The following is an 18,602-nucleotide window of genomic DNA, read 5'->3' as shown; positions in this document are numbered from 1 at the left end:
ATTATTATTATTATTATTATTCATTTCGTCCCCATAGAAATTCGGACGCTGATATACCCGAGTATGCAGGCGTGCTTAAACAGCTCAGGGATGCTCGTTATACAAGTCACTCCGGCGTTTAAAGGTGCCCGTTGAAGGTGGCGTGGCTGTCAAAATCGGGAGCCATCCACAGCATGCAACGTAATTCCGCTTTACAATCTCAGGCGGTTTGCCACCTGTTGCCGAAATCATTGTAGCTTTGGCATATGGGCTGGAGCAGAGGTTGAAATTCCGCGGTCCGCAAAACCCACACTAGGGGATTCGGTGCATAGCGGTATTGAAGCAATCACCACTAATGCAATTTTATGTATTTGCTCTCCTTTCATTGTTATAGTTAACCCGCACACTCCCCTTTCTTACCATAGTTCACCCTGATTTTCGTCTTAAATAAGCACTAAACGGCAGATTTTTACTCTTAAAATTGTGCTTTTCCTAATGCGAAAAAACAGCGCTCTTTGTGGTAACTGGGGGGGGGGGGGGGGTGCGAGCCCACCAGATATTTTAAAAAAATTCTCCCCACACTCCTTAGCTCGCACGTCCAGCGATGTGTGGTCATACAATTCAAGACATGTTGGGACACCGCTTCTATTCTGTACGCACGCGCTTAAATTTGCCTAAATTTGTACTTCCAGGTCAGTTCATCGATTACGCTGTTGACACGTGGAGCGTACTCGGCCAGATATACCAACCATGAACTTCTTACCCATACTCGTGGCTATGTACGGTATGTATAACCTTGAAACTTACCCATACTGGTGGCTACGTGTGGTCGAGTATGTGAACTTGAAACGCAGACGAAAAATGCAGAACCCGCATTATCTTCCGTTTATTATAATTATTGCTGTTTTCACTTGGTTCGTGGACTAAAGAATGGCAAGACGACCTAAGGTGTCTCCCGCGTGTCTTCTTCACATTCCTGGCCCGTGGCGATATATATATATATATATATATATATATATATATATATATATATATATATATATATATATATATATATATATATATATATATATATATATATATATATATATATATATTGTAGAGAAGAATTGGAACGTTGTAATGGGCCGTCCTCTCCAGCGCCTTCTAGTGGGTCGCCCTCTTCGCCTCTTGTCGGAGAGCACGCCCCTCGTGCTCGTGCTCGTGAGACTCTGCGAGTCTGCGCTCTGTCGTTGTGCATCGTCGCCGTCAATCCCGCCGTCAATAAACGCCTTAACAAAGTGGTGGAGAGTGCTGTACCGTCACCGCAACTTCAGTCTCCATTCGATGCCCCTGGAGCTTCGATCCCGTACCGTGCCATCTACCATGCCGCAAGACGCCGCTCAGCAAACGCCGCCTCCTGCTCCGACCGCTTGTCCCGGTGTCCCCCGTATCCGCGACCCTCCTGTCTTCACCGGCGCGGATGGCACTGACGTGGAGGACTGGCTCGCGATTTACGAACGGGTGAGTGTTCCCAATAAATGGGACGAAGCAGGCAAGCTGACCAACTTGGTTTTCTACCTCGCGGGTGTGGCTGGCATGTGGTACAACAACCATGCATCCGATTTCCCCACGTGGTCCGATTTCAAGACCGCCATCGTCGACGTGTTTGGCCGCCCTGCCGTTCGTAAGCTTCAAGCCGAACAGCGCTTACGTGAACGAGCTCAGCAGGCAGGGGAATCGTTCACGAGCTACATCGAAGACATCCTTGACCTGTGCAAGAAAGCCGACGCGAGCATGTCGGAGTCTGACAGAATCAGGAATGTTCTGAAAGGCATCGACGACGATGCCTTCACTATGCTGCTGGCCAAAAACCCTCGCACAGTGGCAGAGGTCATTACCCTGTGCCAAAGCTACGAAGAGCTGCGCCGGCAGCGCTTGATGACCCGTCGACCGCCATCACGCGATGCTGATCTCGCAGGCTTGTCGGCAATTCCTGACCACTCCACTTTGCTCGCCGAAATCAAGTCGTTCGTGCGTGAGGAAATTGCCCGCCAGGTCTCTCTACTGGCTTTCACTCCACCGCAGCATGTTGACCAGCCGCCAACTACACTTCTGCCTCCTCTCCGCCGAGCGATTCAGCAAGAAATCGCGGAGGTCATTCCCGAATACCACCAGCCGCCTCTAGTGCCTGCACCACTAAGCTACGCGCAAGCTGTAGCCAGGCCGCCCCCAGCGATTCCTGTGGCTGGCCCGCGGAGTTACGCCGAAGCCGTCGTCGGACCACAGGCCTTCGACGTGGCTGTCCCGCCTACATACGTCGACGTCGCCCCCAGGCCCCGACAGCTGCCCACAATGCACTCATTTCAGCAGCCGCCTCGTCCATCGCGTTCTGCGACATGGATGGGACCCGCGAACCGCTGGCGCACTTCCGACAACCGCCCCATTTGCTTTGCGTGCGGTTGCGCCGGTCACGTCGCACGCTACTGCAATCGCGTGCAGCCGCCTCGGGTCGCATCAACCCTGACCAGCTCATCAAGCAGCCCTTATTATGACCAAGCGCCGCCAATGTCACCGACGTCCCGCCCCGCACCATCTACCCGCCGTTCACCGTCTCCACGACGTCGCTCACTGTCGCCGATGCGGCCACGTCCGGGCTCACGCGACCAGGAAAACTAGTCGTCGCAGTCCACGAGGCAAGGGCTGCGACGCTATCGAACTGCGAAAGCCCTCAGCGAAGCCCCTCGAACGTGATTGACGTGTTTGTGGACAGTGTTCGCGCATCCGCCCTTATCGACACTGGAGCCGCCGTATCCGTTATGGACGCCAAGTTTAGCCGACTACTGCGAAAAGTGACGACGCCGCTTTCGGGGCTCTCCCTCCGTACAGCCAGTGCCCAAAGTATCCACCCAACAGCGGTCTGCACAGCTCGCGTCATTATTCAGGATGCTCTGTACGCCGTCGAATTGATCATAATTCCTGCCTGCTCTCACGACGTCATCCTAGGGTGGGATTTTCTCTCCCGCCACGACGCCGTCATTCATTGCGCACCAGCCGAAATAGAGCTCTCACCATTCTCTGAATTGGCGCCGGCAGACAGTCCATCGGCTGCGGGCAAGGTACTTGTCAAAGACGACACCAAGGTGCCTGCAAACTCGTCGACGGCGGTGTCAGTGTACTGCGCCAGTCTCTCCGACACCGTTGCACTTCTCTCGCCATCTGACCGTGTTTGCACGAGGAAAGGCATGCTGGTGCCTTTCGCGACCGTGCAAGTCACTCAGGGCAGTACGTCAATTTTTGTTATCAACCCATCTCCGTACAGTGTTATGTTGGTCCGAGGGGAATGTCTCGGCAGCGTGGAACCCCTCGAAGACGCACAAGTTATGGACGAACCAGATGAAATGCACTGCCACAGTTCCAGTACGCTCAGCGCTGTTTCGACATCTGGTTCATCACCCGCTGATGTCTTTGGTTCCTCCATTGCTGACGACCTTACACCGGTCCAGCGTTCCCAGCTTCTGGGCCTGTTGGACGAATTTCGGTCTTCTTTCGATGTCGCTCAAACTTCTCTCGGCCGCACTTCCGCCGTTACGCATCGCATCGACACTGGCGCCCAGCCGCCACTGCGGCAACGTCCATATCGCGTATCTCCCACAGAACGCCGTGTAATCAACGAGCAAGTCGACGACATGCTGCGACGCGATGTTATTCGACCATCTAACAGCCCCTGGGCGTCTCCTGTCGTACTTGTTGCGAAGAAGGACGGTTCTGTGCGGTTCTGTGTAGACTACCGACGACTCAACAAGATCACTCGTAAGGACGTGTATCCACTACCGCGAATAGACGACGCGATTGACAGCCTGCAAGGAGCAGAATTCTTTTCATCTCTCGATTTGCGCTCAGGGTACTGGCAAGTACCCATGGCTGATGACGCTCGACCGAAGACCGCCTTTGTCACGCCCGACGGCTTGTACGAATTCAACGTCATGCCGTTTGGGCTGTGTAATGCGCCCGCCACCTTTGAGCGCATGATGGATACCGTTCTGCGCAACCTGAAATGGCACACATGCTTGTGCTACCTCGACGACGTCGTTGTTTTCGCTCCGGACTTCTCCACACATCTTCAACGCCTGCGGCATGTTTTGACGCGTTTGAGCGACGCCGGCCTACAACTGAATCTAAAGAAGTGCCGATTTGCAGCACGGCAGCTGACAATACTCGGTTACGTCGTGTCCAAGGACGGTATTCTTCCCGATCCAGCCAAGCTTCGAGCCGTGACCGAGTTCCCCAAACCTACGTCCGTCAAAGAACTGCGCAGTTTCGTAGGACTGTGTTCCTACTTTCGGCGCTTCATTCGAAACTTCGCGACCGTCATATCGCCACTGACGAAGCTCCTCGGAAGTAACGGGTCCCTCAGTTCATGGTCGTCAGAGTGCGACGACGCTTTCGCGAAGCTCCGTCGTCTGTTGACGTCGCCTCCCATACTACGCCACTACGACCCTACGGCCCCTACAGAGGTACACACAGACGCCAGCGGTGTTGGCCTTGGCGCTGTCCTTGCGCAGCGCAAACCAGGGTTCCCTGAATATGTCGTGGCGTATGCAAGTCGTACGCTCACCAAAGCCGAGACCAATTACACCGTCACCGAAAAGGAATGCCTAGCGATCATCTGGGCCCTTACGAAGTTCCGACCTTATTTGTATGGTCGCCCATTTGATGTCATCACCGACCACCATGCCCTCTGCTGGTTGTCATCATTGAAGGATCCATCAGGCCGCCTCGCCCGCTGGGCACTTCGCCTACAGGACTACGATATCCGCGTGCTGTACCGCAACGGACGCCAGCATGCTGACGCCGACGCACTCTCGCGCTCCCCCTTGCCTGACGACAACACCCACAGCTCAATGTCTCACAATGCCCTTTCTTCCATCGACGTTCACACTATCGCTACCGAACAGCGCAAGGATCAATGGATCGCTTCACTGCTAGACTTGCTGACTGATCCTTCGGCAACACCATCCACTCGCGCGTTGCGTCGTCAAGCCCACCATTTCGCCATTCGCGACGACCTCCTCCACCGACGCAATTACAACGCCGACGGCCGCCAGTGGCTACTAGTAATACCCCGCAGTCTGCGTTCTGAAATATGCGAATCGTTCCACGCTGATCCGCAGTGTGCGCACTCTGGGGTATCGAAAACATACCACCGCATTCGCCAACGGTACTTTTGGCGAGGCATGTACCGCTACGTGCAGAAGTTCGTTCGCTCCTGCATCGATTGTCAGCGCCGCAAAACTTCAACGCACCAGTCACCAGCAGGTCTGCAACCTTTACCTTGCCCTGATCGGCCGTTTGGGCGCGTTGGCATCGATTTGTATGGGCCACTCCCTCTGACTTCGGCTGGTAACCGCTGGGCCATCGTCGCTGTAGACCACCTTACGCGATACGCCGAAACTGCCGCCCTCCCAGCGGCTACAGCGCGCGATGTAGCCTCCTTTCTGCTCCGCCGGTTCATGCTGCGCCACGGTCCACCCCAGGAGCTGCTCAGCGATCGAGGCCGTGTCTTCCTGTCGGAAGTCGTCGAAGCCATCCTCAAAGAGTGCAACGTTGTTCACCGCAAAACTACTGCTTACCACCCGCAGACGAATGGGCTCACGGAACGCTTTAACCGCACGCTCGGCGACATGCTCTCGATGTATGTCGCCGCCGATCACACAAATTGGGATTCCATTCTACCTTTCGTCACCTACGCCTACAATACCGCCCCTCAAAGCACCACTGGTTTCTCACCATTTTTCCTATTGTACGGCAGGCACCCGTCGCACACAATCGACACAATCCTTCCATACAAGCCGGATCGATCTGAGTGTGCGCCTATTTCTGCCACAGCCAGACTTGCTGAGGAGTGTCGCGAGCTTGCGAAGACCTTTACTACGCAGGACCAAGAGCGGCAAAAAAAGCATCCGCGGTGAGACAAACACTTCTGCACCCACGTTCCTACCCGGAGCACTCGTATGGCTCTCGATCCCTACCACTGCAATTGGCCTCTCTTCCAAACTGCTGCCCAAATACGAAGGCCCCTACCGTGTCGTCGAACGCACATCCCCGGTCAACTACCTGATTGAACCCATCGACCCATCTTCCGACATGCGCCGTCGAGGGCGCGACATTGTCAACGTGGAGCGCCTCAAGCCCTACCATGACCCGCTCGTAGTGACCAGCTGCTAGGTCGCCAGACGGCTCCCTTTTCGTACCCGGGGTAATTGTAGAGAAGAATTGGAACGTTGTAATGGGCCGTCCTCTCCAGCGCCTTCTAGTGGGTCGCCCTCTTCGCCTCTTGTCGGAGAGCACGCCCCTCGTGCTCGTGCTCGTGAGACTCTGCGAGTCTGCGCTCTGTCGTTGTGCATCGTCGCCGTCAATCCCGCCGTCAATAAACGTCTTAACAATATATATATATATATATATATATATATATATATATATATATATATATATATATATATATATATATATATATATATATATATATATATATAGCAATCGTGCGGTATTTATTATATTACTCGACACCAACTAACCCAACTTTCCGATGGTTTAGGAATGGGAACACCTAAAGAAGATGACTTCGAGGTTACGGGCCGCAGTGGCCTGCGGATGGCCGCAGCGTCACGCGACTACGAACTGCGCTCGAACGTCGTGCTGGACGACCCGGCGTACATGTACGGCGAGCTGAGCAAGGAGGACTTCGGCGACATCGCGCTCTCCGTGAAGCGCACGGAGGAGGCACCATACTTCGCCCACTCCGAAGCCACGGAGGGCCTGTCTTTTCCGGACCTGCCCGGGTATTTCGACACTTCCGGAAACCTCAAGTACTTCGTGCCCCAGGGCCCGGACAAGGTTAGTACCCGATCTCCGAGATCGGTCCCTAAAAAGCTTAGAATAACAGAGAGCTGAGCTAGTTGGTAAGTATTCATTCCAAAATTTAGACGGCGCGTGCAAACACGGACCCAAGAAAGAAGTCAAGGCACCACGAACGCCGACTAACAACTGCAAAGGCGCACAACGGCGGAAAAGAAAGAAGACATAAAACGTATCTGCGCACGCCCAGACGATAGGCCTACTGCCTGGGCATGCTGTCTTCTTTCTTTTCCGCCGATGTGCGCCTTTGCAGTTTTTAGTCGGCGTTCGTGGTGTCTTGACTTCTTTGTTGTGTCCGTGTTTGCACGCCCAATCTTTTAGAAGAGACGGTCCCTATAGGCGTGCGCACGGAAGGGGCAGGGGGGGGAAGGCACCCTCACCCCTAATCATCTAAAGGTTGGTGCCAATTCTGCCCCCTATATTTTCTCAGTCGGACCTCTCACGAATATTTAAATGCGCAGAGTTATGGCTACGCGTGTCTTTTGAAGATAATGGCAACCAAGAAACCCCTGATGTTGCATTCAAATAACTGTTTCGCGCCCGCCTTTAACCCGTAAAGCCAGGGCCCAATGGCAGGCTCTTGTTAAAATGTTGCATCCATTGCGGAGCTAGTTTGCTTTCGCACTCGACCAACGGAGGGAGGGGGCGGGATGCGCTGTGATGCAACTTGCACCCCCTCCCCCTTTAAATGGAGAACCCCCCGCACGCCTATGTCGGTCCCCTTCTGTGAATATATAGCTTGTTCTGACGTCATCGTATAGTCGCCATCTTAAAGGGGTACTGACACCAATTTTGGAAGGTGCATTTACTCTGCCACACAAATATTTTGCATACAGAGACGGCTCTGCGAAAGTCTGAAACCCAGTGAACGCTGATAAGATGTTGTGCACACGCACATACACACACACGAACACCATCGTGGAGGCTATATTGCACTGATGTAGCCCAACCAAACAGACCATGACTTCTTATACCAGCTCGTTTAATTGTATCTGTTTGTCTTGTTTAGGTGAAGCCCCGGTTCCTACTTCATTCGAACAAGGCCAAAGAACCCGGCAAGCTCCTCTTCGAGACTGGCTTGGATTGGGTTGGCTTTAGCGACATGGCGTCGATGATCGATCCTGGCCAGAAGTTGTACATAATCGTGCACGGCTTTCTGAGCAGTGCCAAGACGGAATGGATGCAGGACATGAAGAACGAAATACTAGACAAGGTATGTACGCAAGTACCCGCCACGTGATTCGCTATACGTAAATGGATTCTCTCTCTCTCCCTCTCTATCTCACGCCATGCTGTGGCAGCTGGCTTTGTTTTGACAAAGTGAAACATACCTTTGTAGAAGTAGTGGCAGGTTTGCTGGACGTTAACGAATACATGAGCATAAATTTGCGGAGTGTAATGTGATTCACTTGTCTACATCATTTTATATTAGTTAGTTTCTGAGGCACTACCGAGTCGCTAGAGCAGCCCTACATTTGTTCACGTCTGCAATGTCGTCAGATACAACTTAAGAAGTCCGGAGAAGCCCCGCCCAGACCGCCGAAGCGCGGCAGCTAGTTGTCTCTGCGACTGAGCAAATAGTCCAGTTCATGCACTCAGCAATGTTCTACGAAGGCGGGCTCACCGCCAGTACGGTTCATGAGGTCAGTACTCAGTGCGCGCCCATTGGTGCAGGTTTGTGTGCATCCGCCTTTCAAAAATACGTGCCATGGACTCCTAAAGTTGTATTCGACTATATATCTTAGGGCCCCCATATCCTGAAGCATTCTCAGGGCGGAGTTAGTCGACATTTATAACCAAGTGATATATCTGTTTCCTCTCCGCCTCGGATATTACGAATTTTAAGATAAAAGTCATACGTGTCGTTCGAGAGCCTCCTAAAATACCACCATAAAAATAAAACGGAGAAATAATTGCCCACAGGATGCTAACAAAATGGACAAAACTGGCTATCACATTTCTGAAGGGCGTGCATAGTAGCATCTGAAAGATATGCGCATGACTTCGTCTCCGAAGAAAACTCAGTAGCTTCGTTTAGTGCCTGCGGAATAGCTTGGTGGGCTTTATCGTCGGATGGCTTACTGCTGCGTGATTATCATTATCAGACTGCTCCCACTGCAGGACGAAGCCAAATGTATCTCCCATGTTCCGCCAGTCAACCCGGCCCTGCGCTTGCTGCGGCCACATTATGCCCGCAAACTTATTGATTTCATCTGCCCACCCAACTGTGTCTCCCCCTCACGCACTTGTCTTCTCTTGGAATCCAGTCTGTTACTCTTAATGACCAGAGGTTATCTTGCCTACGCGCTACATGCCCTGCCCATGCCCATTTCTTCTTCGTGATTTGGAATACCTTAACACCTGTTTGTTCCCTGACCCACTTTGCTCCCTTCTTCTTCGTTAATCATTTGTTGTAAAGAGTGAAAATTTTTAATAAATAGCAGGAATAAGAGAGCGGTAAGCGTGGGTCATTAGTTCAGGATTCCAGTGGCCGTTGCTGTACGCTCAGCTTGATGCAAGAGAGCCTTCTGAATCCCAAGTTAGCTCGAGCGAGGAAGGCCTCTCAAGGCTCCCTGAGTAAGGTACCAGAGGCGAGTCTACGTTCAGTGGGTTTACATTCCTACATAAGTTCTACCACAGTCCCAAGAGCGGAAAGGTGTTACTCTGGATTTTCCTTTATTTCCCAGCGTCTCCTACTTCGAGCTGCGGGTGTGGAGACGCATAGATTTGTCTTTCGCGACGCTGGCTCTTCAGGATGTCGTGCGAGTTGCGGTCTTTTGGTATTTTACTCTGGGCGTCGTCCGCTCGTTTAGCTAGTTCTCGAGCGTTCGCCCGCTTGTTTCCTGGGACTTCCGAGTGTCCCGGAGACCATGTGATGCTTTGTGATTCGCGGAGTGATTCGCCTAGTAGCTTGACGGTCATGCGTGGTAGACGTCCGTTTGTGAACATTCGACATGCCGCTTGCGAGTCTGTCATGACTGCTACTGAGTTCTCACTTGCGTCTGCTTGCAGTTGCTTCAGCTGTGCTCGTACAACGGATGCGCAACGAGGCCGACATTATTAACGCGATAGTGTTAAAGAGCTCGTTTCGCAGAAATTGCGGTGTCGGCGTTGGTGCCGGCGTCATTGGTTGTCAGCGAAAAATCAGCGCTGTCCGTCAGCGAAAAGTGGAGATAGATGCAAAGAAATAATTAATTTAAAAAAACTTCGGCTCGAGTGGAAATCCAACTCGGGTCATCTGCGTGATAAGCAGGTGCCCTACGGGAGCCACGCCACTGATGGGAACTGCCTACAAGAAAAAAAGAGAACCCTATACGAATGTCATGTAATGGGTGTTGCGTGGCAGAAGCGCAGAATCGTGCAAGGCGTCAAGACGTGAATTTCACAACGAGTGAGGGGTTTAAAGGCCCACCTATCACAAAGTGCTCACCAAAACCATTAACAGTGCGAGCAGTTGCGTAGGTTTGCGTGTTGCCTTAATGACGCGTAGTGGGTACTTCGATGATTCGTAAGAGGAAGAATTACGGCGTAGTAGGCACTTCGCAAGTGTACCTGCAGTGGGCATTCTAGGAATGTTACTCGCACAGACGCTCCCTTCCTTGCGGCACAGTAGAAGTGTCCACCGACAAGCGAAGCGAGGCTACGATAGAGAAGGCGATGCGAACGGTGCCCGATTACGCTGTCGCGTTCTACTCTTGAGGAGAAGCTCAAGCGTCCTCCGATTTTTCATATTTGCGTGTTTGGAGTAGTTTACTGCGGTTAAAACGTGACCATGGTCGGACTTTGCGACGTCCGCGTAAATGACGTCATGGTGCCCGCCGAAATCTTTGGTCAGTTGTCTCGCTCTAGCCGCGCGCCTTGTGCCATATGGTGGAGTGGACTCGTATGTTCCTCGGATTTGAAGAAACTATCTGTTGTTCCCGGAAAGTCTTGGGAAGAGAAACTAGGTCCTCCTCGCAGTAATGGGGTCGGATAGGAAAATTTAAACCAGCGAGGACGCGTCAGTGAACAGTCGAGACTCGGAAAAAAAAAACATATCAGCGACCTTTAAAATACGCCGCTCACCCTTTCCTATATAGATTAACCAACTACAGATAATTCACGTGGTCGCAGGAAAACGCGTCCGTGGTGCTCGTGGACTGGAGCAAGGGGTGCGGCTCGGTTCTGGGCTACAGCACGGCGGCGGCCAACACCCGTACCGTTGCCCGCACGCTGGCGTTGCTGGTAAAGACGCTGGCAGACGCCGGCGCAGTGGCGCTCGAGCACGTCCACTACATCGGCCACAGCCTGGGCGCCCAGACCGGAGGCTTCTTCGGCAAGGACGTCAAGCAACTCACGGGAGGGCTCGTCGGACGCATCACTGGTTCGGCCATCAACGTGTCTTTGTCTCGCTTTCCAAAAGGGATTACAGAGGTGGTCAGAAGAAGAAAACTGAACATGGAAATGGGACTGAGTTAAAGAGACACTAAAGTGAAACAATGAATCGGTTTAGATTGATAAATTGTACTCTGAGTACTCTAATGCCGTTAATATCACCATCATACGTTCTTTAATAGAGGATGATATCAAGGTGAAATCTTTATTTCTAAATTTCGCATCGAAATCTCCGCGCGCGTCACGAATTCCAATGTGCATTTTTTGTATTTCGGCGACATTGGCCCAACGAAATTTCCTCGAACTTCGTATATTCAGTCTATGGCCTCCTCAGAGGACAATGCACATTATTTTTACTGATTAGCAACTATATACCTAGGACTTAGTAGACGCTGTCAAAATCTATGACGTCACGGCGTATGTTGCGGGAATTCCAAGGTGACGTCGCCACCCGCACTTTCTTTCTGCGCGTTTTGTCGCAGCAAGCGTGGCGATTTGGAATCGTGAGAGAGTAATTTACTAATATGAGGAAAATCGTTTTTCTCTTTAGTGTCCCTTTGATACAATGTTGACGTTATAGATGAATTGCAACACCTTCAAGGCAGCTTTTCTGCGCAACAAAAGATTGATGCACCGTGGCGGTGCCCCGTCCTCGCTACATTTGTTACGCGCAGTGTAGCGTTTCCCGTGTTTAACCATGGCCGGGCTGGAGCGGCTTCTACCCACCCCTCATTGTGTATTCATGCAAAATGGTGGTGCTTCCCGTCCTTACTACACTGCACGTAGCAATTCTAGCAAGAACGAGAGGTACCGCCACTGGAGGCGGAGAAGGAAATAACTTGTATTCAAAACGGCAAGATTAGGAAGGATTGGCTCCCTTCCCTAGATGGAAGCCATGAGCTCTTGTGCTCTGGCGGCATCAGCGGCTTGTCGGAGGACTTGGAGTTGCACTTCTGGGTCTGCGCTTAGCAGTGCGGTCTCCCACTGCTCTCCGTTAATGTATCTTCTATTTTGCCCTGGCACTCTGAGGCAAGCCCACAATATATGATTCAGGTCCGCATTTTGATGACAAAACCTACACATATCTGTAACCGGATTCGTGAACGTGTTCGTCTGTAGAGGCGCCATGCCGTCGCCTGCTACTTGCTTAGCGAGGTGTGTTCCGGGGGAAAGCGGGCCCTTGCTAGCCTGTAGTGTTTTGTAATCTCCTCGTAACTAACCTCGCGGTAAGTCTCCGTTTCCGGGCTTCGCGCTGCGCCTGTTCGGCCTGCCAATTCTCGAGCCAGTTCGTGCGCGATTTCGTTCCCGGGGAGGGAGCAGTGTGGAGGCGCTCATATAATATGAACAAACCGCTCTTCGCGAAAGTTAGCTAGAATTCTTAGCGCTTCCGGCGAGATCCTTCGCTTAGCACAATTTTTAACAGCGATTTTGGAGTCGCTGGTTATGACGTTGGCTTTTGTGGAGGCTAGGGCTATAGTGTTGGCCACCTCTTCCGCCGCTTCTGCCTTTCCTGTACGTATAGTGACCCTGACCATGGAGTCCCCTTGAATATTCGTTGCTACTATCGTCATGTTTCGGCCATTCTCGCATTTCCGCTACATCTACGTAGGCCACGTCCCGAGCGTTGCTGAATCTTTTACGTAGTGTCTTCGCCCTTTCCATCCTTCTATAATTGGTGATGCTCAGGATGCATATTTCTATAGCTAATGGAGCTACTATGATATGTCCCCTCACTTCCTGCGGAATGTCTTTTTTGACTGTGCATAGATTTTTTTTGTTGTGGAGGTAAGCTCCCTTGTAGTTTCGGCGACTCGTCTATAACAGCGGGTATGGATAAGCCAGTTTTGAAGAGCGCTGCAGGGATTTATACAGACCCCCCAGGAGGTTCCCGATACCTCCCCCAAAAGTTATTTGAGACCATCCCCTCCCCCTTCCAGTCTTTCCCATTAGAGGGAATCATCCCCCACCCCTTCCATGTCCTGGTAAGCAACCCCCTGCCCCACAAAAGAATAATAATAATATCTGGGGCTCAAGTCCCAAAACCATGATATGATTATGAGGCACGCCGTAGTGGAGGGCTCCGGAAATTTTGACCACCTGGGGTTCTTTAACGTACACCTAAATCTAAGTACACGGACCTCAAACATTTTCGCCAGAGGAGGAGTGGAGAGGGGGAAAGGAGGGGGATGAGAAAGGGAAAGGGTAAAGGGAAGGGGAGAGGGGGAGTGGAGAGGGGAAGTGGAGAAGGTTTGCGCATGCGCAGTAAGGGTGGTCACGCCGCACACCACCACCACCGGATTGAACTCCGCTATAAGATGCTTCACATCTAAAAACGACATTCTATATAGAGCCCTGAAGTGCTGGTAGGTTGCAGGTAAATACGGTTGTCTAGGAGGAGGATGAGTATGGTATAACATTTAATCAGTCAAAGGAAGGCGAATGTCCCGATCTGCAGAGAGATGGACCCCTGCACCCCTGCGGCCCTTGCTGCGCTTCGGGTCCGTTGTATCAGTGGTTTAGGTCGTGTGACTAAATGAAACGATCTATTGGGACTTCCCTGCTTTCGGAATCAACGTACGCTTTCGGTCAGAAATCAGACGACGTCATGGCATCATGGGTTGCAGAGGCCAAGGAGGACATATATTCAAAATCAGGCCGAACCAGCGCAGTTCGTCTATGTATATACCGGTGCATCATTGGATTTAGACAGAATGAATGAATGAATGAATGAATGAATGAATGAATGAATGAATGAATGAATGAATGAATGTGACCTTTATTGAAATAAAAGGACGACTCTTGGTCGCTGTTGGGGATAAGGTGGGAAAGGGGTAAGGGGATTAAAGGGTGATGAACATCTTCACGTCACGTCCTCGCACGAATCAGTCGACCTCTCCTACACCACTCGAAACAGGCCACTTTGACTACCGTATCTTGCGAGAGCTTTTTGGGCTTCATGGTCTGACTGTATTAAGTTACGTAGAGCTGTCATGTCGGCGTGAAGCAGGTGTTCAATGTGGCGTCTGCCTTTTGAGAAAGCTGCGCATGTCCAAATGAGATGTTCTAAATCTGCTCGGCACAGCCTCTGACAGTGTGTGCATCGCGTAGAAATATTTTCACTCGAAGGTCGGGTAGCTTGCTGCCATTTGTCTAGTATGTGTGGTGTGTATGCAGAGTTAGCCATAAGAATGAAGGCGTAATGCTGCTGTTTTTACAGCGGGTACAGTAACCAACACTTGGCACCACTTAGGGATCGTCGAACAAGAAATGTTTCCGGAGCCAACGTTTTCTGTCTTCGACGAGGCAGCAGCAGCGTCCCTTAGCAGCTTTCTTTATGCACGTCATGACCACTCTCGCGCACCCTCAATGAAGAAGAAGTGGGAGCTCGTACCGAAATAAAATGTTGGAGAGACGGAAACGTAGAAGCAACAATACGGTAGTTGCATGTTACCCGAATGTCCCGTGATGGTAGCAGTCAAGTGATGTCGAAGGAGCGACATCGCTTAACAACATTGCCTTTTCCTTCGTTCGATTTCGCTCCAATGGTCGATTTGTCTGCCTTTTTTTTTTTTCCGTTAAGTTTTTCTCATGCACGCAGGTCTGGATCCCGCCGGTCCCCTGTTCGAGGCGTACGGCATCCACCTGACCGCCGATGACGCCGACTTCGTGGACGTGCTTCACACGAGCGTCGGCAGCGGATGGACGGACGTTGTCCAGGGCCGGCTGGGCATGCGCAAAAGCTGCGGACACGTGGACTTCTACCCGAACGGTGGCAAACAACAACCCGGTTGCTGGAAATTCAGCTGTGAGTGCCACTTCGCCACTTTGCAAATTAAAGAATTATGGCATAGTGTGTACTTCGCCAATTCGCAAAAGGAAGAATTATGCCGCAGTGGGCACTTCGCAACTGCACTTGCAGTAGACGTTCTAGGATAGTTGGAAACGGCCAACGTTATGCGCACAAGCGTTCCTTTCCTTTCGGCACGGCTGAAGGCGATGCGCACGGGGTCCGATTCTGCTACCGCGTTCTACTCTTGAAGGCAAAGCTCAAGCGTTCTTCATCAACACACGTAAAGCGTTTTCAAAGGATCTTGCGACAACTCAACGCGATACTGAAACGTGCTTCGACTTTGAGTGCAATTGATTAGCATGGAAACGAGAGTTAACGTAGTCGTGTTTCCGTCGCAGTATCACGTATCGTGAAATGGAAGCGTCACGCCACACTCCTCTTCAGGGAGCCCTCTCTAGCAGAGAACGTGCCCATGTTCTACTACACATGTCTGGTGGTACTGCCCACGTGTATGCGGTGAAGTAGTTGAGCGTTTGTGCAGCGCGCCACAATGTCTAGAACGACCTTTATCGGATCGCAGAACGGCGGTGAAAGGAGGCCACGAGGGTCGAACGTTCTTGACGACAGCGTAAAGCTCGCGTATATGGAAATACAGGTAGGGCTGTGCATGCATGAACCGATTCGCGTTTTGTTATCATCGTTAGTTAACTACTGAATCCGTGGAACGTAATTGTTTGACGAGATAATATAGGTCAAGATTATAGCTTAAGATTTTAGGCTAAGTCTTGCGAATTTATTACCAAATTAAAGATTTAAAGAGACACCTAGGGACACTCGACGAATCATTGCGAAACGTTTTAGTGCTTCACACAGAAAAAAAAATGCGCTTATAGCTAGAGTAAACACCAAAGGGATTGAGAGTGCGCTGTTATCTGACACCTTAAAGGGGTCATGAACCACTTTTCCAAGTAATTATCTAATGACCTCAGTATCGGAGTTTACTGCCTCCCGAATCGATTGCCGCAAAAATTTCTCGAATCCGTCAAGAATGAGAGGAGTTACGGGGGTTTGGCGTACGCTTTCAGCGCTTTCTCTCTTTTCTCGTACCGACGAGCGCACTGGAAGCTACACATGGAGGGATGGTACGGGGGAAAGAAGTTACGTCAGCGCGCGTCGTGAAACGCGATCGCTCTCCCGCTGTGATTCGCGTGCGCGAGTGCGGCTACCGTGTTCTGAGGAGTGCGGCGCAGGCAAGTGGCGGCACCCCGTGGCAAGAAGCGCATCTGATCCGAACGCCGCTCTCGATTTACGTCAGCTATCGGCCAATAAGCACGCTATGTCTCTTGCGACATAAGCAGGCAGATCCGCGACGTCAACATGCAGACGCCCCGCCCACCGACGAGAGTGAGAACCGGCCTCTGTTTGAAAAGAGGGTGCCTGAGGAAACGGCAACTTCGCGCTCCGCTTGTGGCCTTTACATGGCGCGCATGACTGTAATATTTGGCAGAGCAGTTCATAGCCGTGTCAGCTTTCCACAGGATGTGTTTTTTCAACAAGCCCAAGGGGTGCTTCATGACCCCTTTAACCAGTCTGCGAAGAGCAGCATTGCAGTTTTTGGAGCGAGAGCTCTACTGCTAAATGTTTCCCAAGGTCATTCATCGCGTCGCAATGACCTTTAGCCGCAGAAGCGCAATTGTAGCAGGGGAGATGTCACACAATCTGACCCGCTGCGGAGAGGCCTCGGGCCTCTCCGCTACGGCACCACGTCACCAGGCGAAGGTTTAATGGCTTCATCGCCGGCGCTTGGTCGCCCAGTCTCGCCATGGATGGCGCGCCGGCTGGGCCGTCTGTGCGTGCGCTTCAGCGCAAGTGACAGGCTGAATCCAATCATCCAGTAGATACAGCTGGGTGGCAGGCGGAGAAATCTCAAAAGTTGCCTGCTGAAACACCGGAGCAAAGAGAGACCAGAAATGTCACGTTACAGAAAAGCTTACCAAACGTGGAAGTGGGTTAATATCAAAGTTAGTGCAGCCACCGCCGCCATTCAGCTACACGAACAAAGAAGACTTACACGGTCCCTTACGCAATCGCCCAAGACGACTCGAAGGCGAACGCTATCTCCTTCTTTTTCTTCTTAGTTGATGTATTTATCCTGCCATCTCGGCCTCTGAATACATGAACATTGATCGGCTCGCCTGTGACCAAGCGACGATATCCTATGATGACGTCATCATGACATCATAATCAAGTCACGAATTTTGGCGGCCTGTGACGTCATGGTGACGTCACATACGTGGTGACGTCATCGCATGATTTTTTGCATCACTCGTGTTAACGCCGACGGTCAATTTTCGTGTTTGATGAGGCGTACTGTTGATGAGGCAACCAAGACTTTCGCCTCAACAACAAGAAGAAGCCTTTATTTAATGAAACACTGTGTGCATATTCCTTGCAAAACCGAGCCAAATATACTTTTCGCTCGTGATAAGTACAGGTTTACGAGAGTTAAACCTCGGCCAATTCTTTCTTTCTCCCCATCGCAGCCTGTTCGCACTCGAAGGCGACCGAGTTCTACGCCGATTCGGTGCGCTACTGCAACTTCCCGACACGCTCGTGCAAGAGCTACGACGACTTTCTGGCCGGCACGTGCGCGTCCAGCTGCGCAGACGGCCGCACTTGCGGCCACATGGGACATCCGGCCAGCATGCCTTTAACGGGCAACCACTTCACGAAGACATCGAAGCAGCAGTGCGCCTTCAAGCCCGTGCGCATCAACCTGCGCACGCAGACGGTGTCGCGGACGCTGGACCCGGACGCGATGCTGATTAACTCGTTGGGGCGTTCGGCGAAGATCCTGCTCGAAGAGGCCGAGCCCGAGGAACGCCGGGAACTGCTGGACGCGCTGAGAGAGGAGATGGCTGTGCGCACGGGTCAGCGGTCTGCGTACGCGGATTAACCTTTAAACTAACCGCAGGACTGGTATACTACGTCTAAAAACAGTAATATGATTATTATAAATTACTGACGCTTGTCTTGTGTGGACCTTGGGGGAGAAAAAGGAAACCATAGCAGCGATGATGGGTAGGGAGGTTAACCATAGGCGTGTGCCCGGAGGGTGGGGGAGCAGGGGGGGTGGCACCTAAATGGAGGCGCACAGTCTGTCCCATACATGGAGTTTCCTACAATTACCTAGAGGGAACTCTGGCGCTGCAATCGTTCAGCGACCATAGGAATAATGGGTAGTACACGGATTTGCCTAATCTTCGTGCTTAGGGCTTCGAACCCACTTGTGACTTTGTTTATTGCTGTGTTCTGGCGTTCGTTTCGGATAAAAGAATAGACCGTTGTGAACTTCGTGAGTCCAGATTTGAATTGGTGAACCTAAAAACGTTAAAGTAGTGAAGTAACTGCTGACTTTTGCTGAACTTTGTTTTGCGACAAAGCGGATGCAGGCGACGCGGAGCCAAACGGAGCCGAAAGAATGAAGTTTAGCCAAATCCGTGTACTACCCATAATTCTCATGCTGGATGAAGAGCCATGCGTCGCAGCTCCCATAGACACT

The 18,602-nt window shown here is 51.6% G+C and overlaps 1 protein-coding gene across 2 annotated transcripts; it reads left to right on the top strand.

The window, feature by feature from the left end:
- Positions 1 to 668: 668 nt before the first annotated feature.
- On the top strand, positions 669 to 18,070 carry LOC119404891 (pancreatic lipase-related protein 2-like). 2 transcript variants are annotated; one of them, XM_037671582.2, is made up of 6 exons: positions 669 to 763; positions 6,557 to 6,855; positions 7,886 to 8,089; positions 10,990 to 11,239; positions 14,849 to 15,055; positions 17,584 to 18,070. In XM_037671582.2, the coding sequence occupies exons 1-6, from the start codon at positions 730 to 732 to the stop codon at positions 17,994 to 17,996; spliced, it is 1,407 nt and encodes a 468-aa protein (XP_037527510.1). In that variant the 5' UTR covers positions 669 to 729; the 3' UTR covers positions 17,997 to 18,070. The 2 variants fall into 2 exon arrangements, with proteins under 2 accessions (XP_037527510.1, XP_049275071.1); XM_049419114.1 differs by lacking the exon at positions 14,849 to 15,055.
- Positions 18,071 to 18,602: the final 532 nt, after the last annotated feature.

Source organism: Rhipicephalus sanguineus, chromosome 9 (assembly GCF_013339695.2).
Source record: "Rhipicephalus sanguineus isolate Rsan-2018 chromosome 9, BIME_Rsan_1.4, whole genome shotgun sequence".
In the NCBI taxonomy this organism is placed as follows: Eukaryota; Metazoa; Arthropoda; class Arachnida; order Ixodida; family Ixodidae; genus Rhipicephalus; species Rhipicephalus sanguineus.
The sequence above is the reverse complement of the archived record's forward strand: the minus strand, read 5'-3'. Positions and strand labels throughout refer to the sequence as shown.

Bases quoted from the DNA above. Each gene is read 5' to 3' on its own strand.
- LOC119404891 (XM_037671582.2), top strand. From the start codon at position 730: ATGAACTTCTTACCCATACTCGTGGCTATGTACG. The intron at 6,856-7,885 runs GTTAGTACCCGA...TGTCTTGTTTAG, and splicing joins TGCCCCAGGGCCCGGACAAG to GTGAAGCCCCGGTTCCTACT. The intron at 11,240-14,848 runs GTTCGGCCATCA...TCATGCACGCAG, and splicing joins GCTCGTCGGACGCATCACTG to GTCTGGATCCCGCCGGTCCC.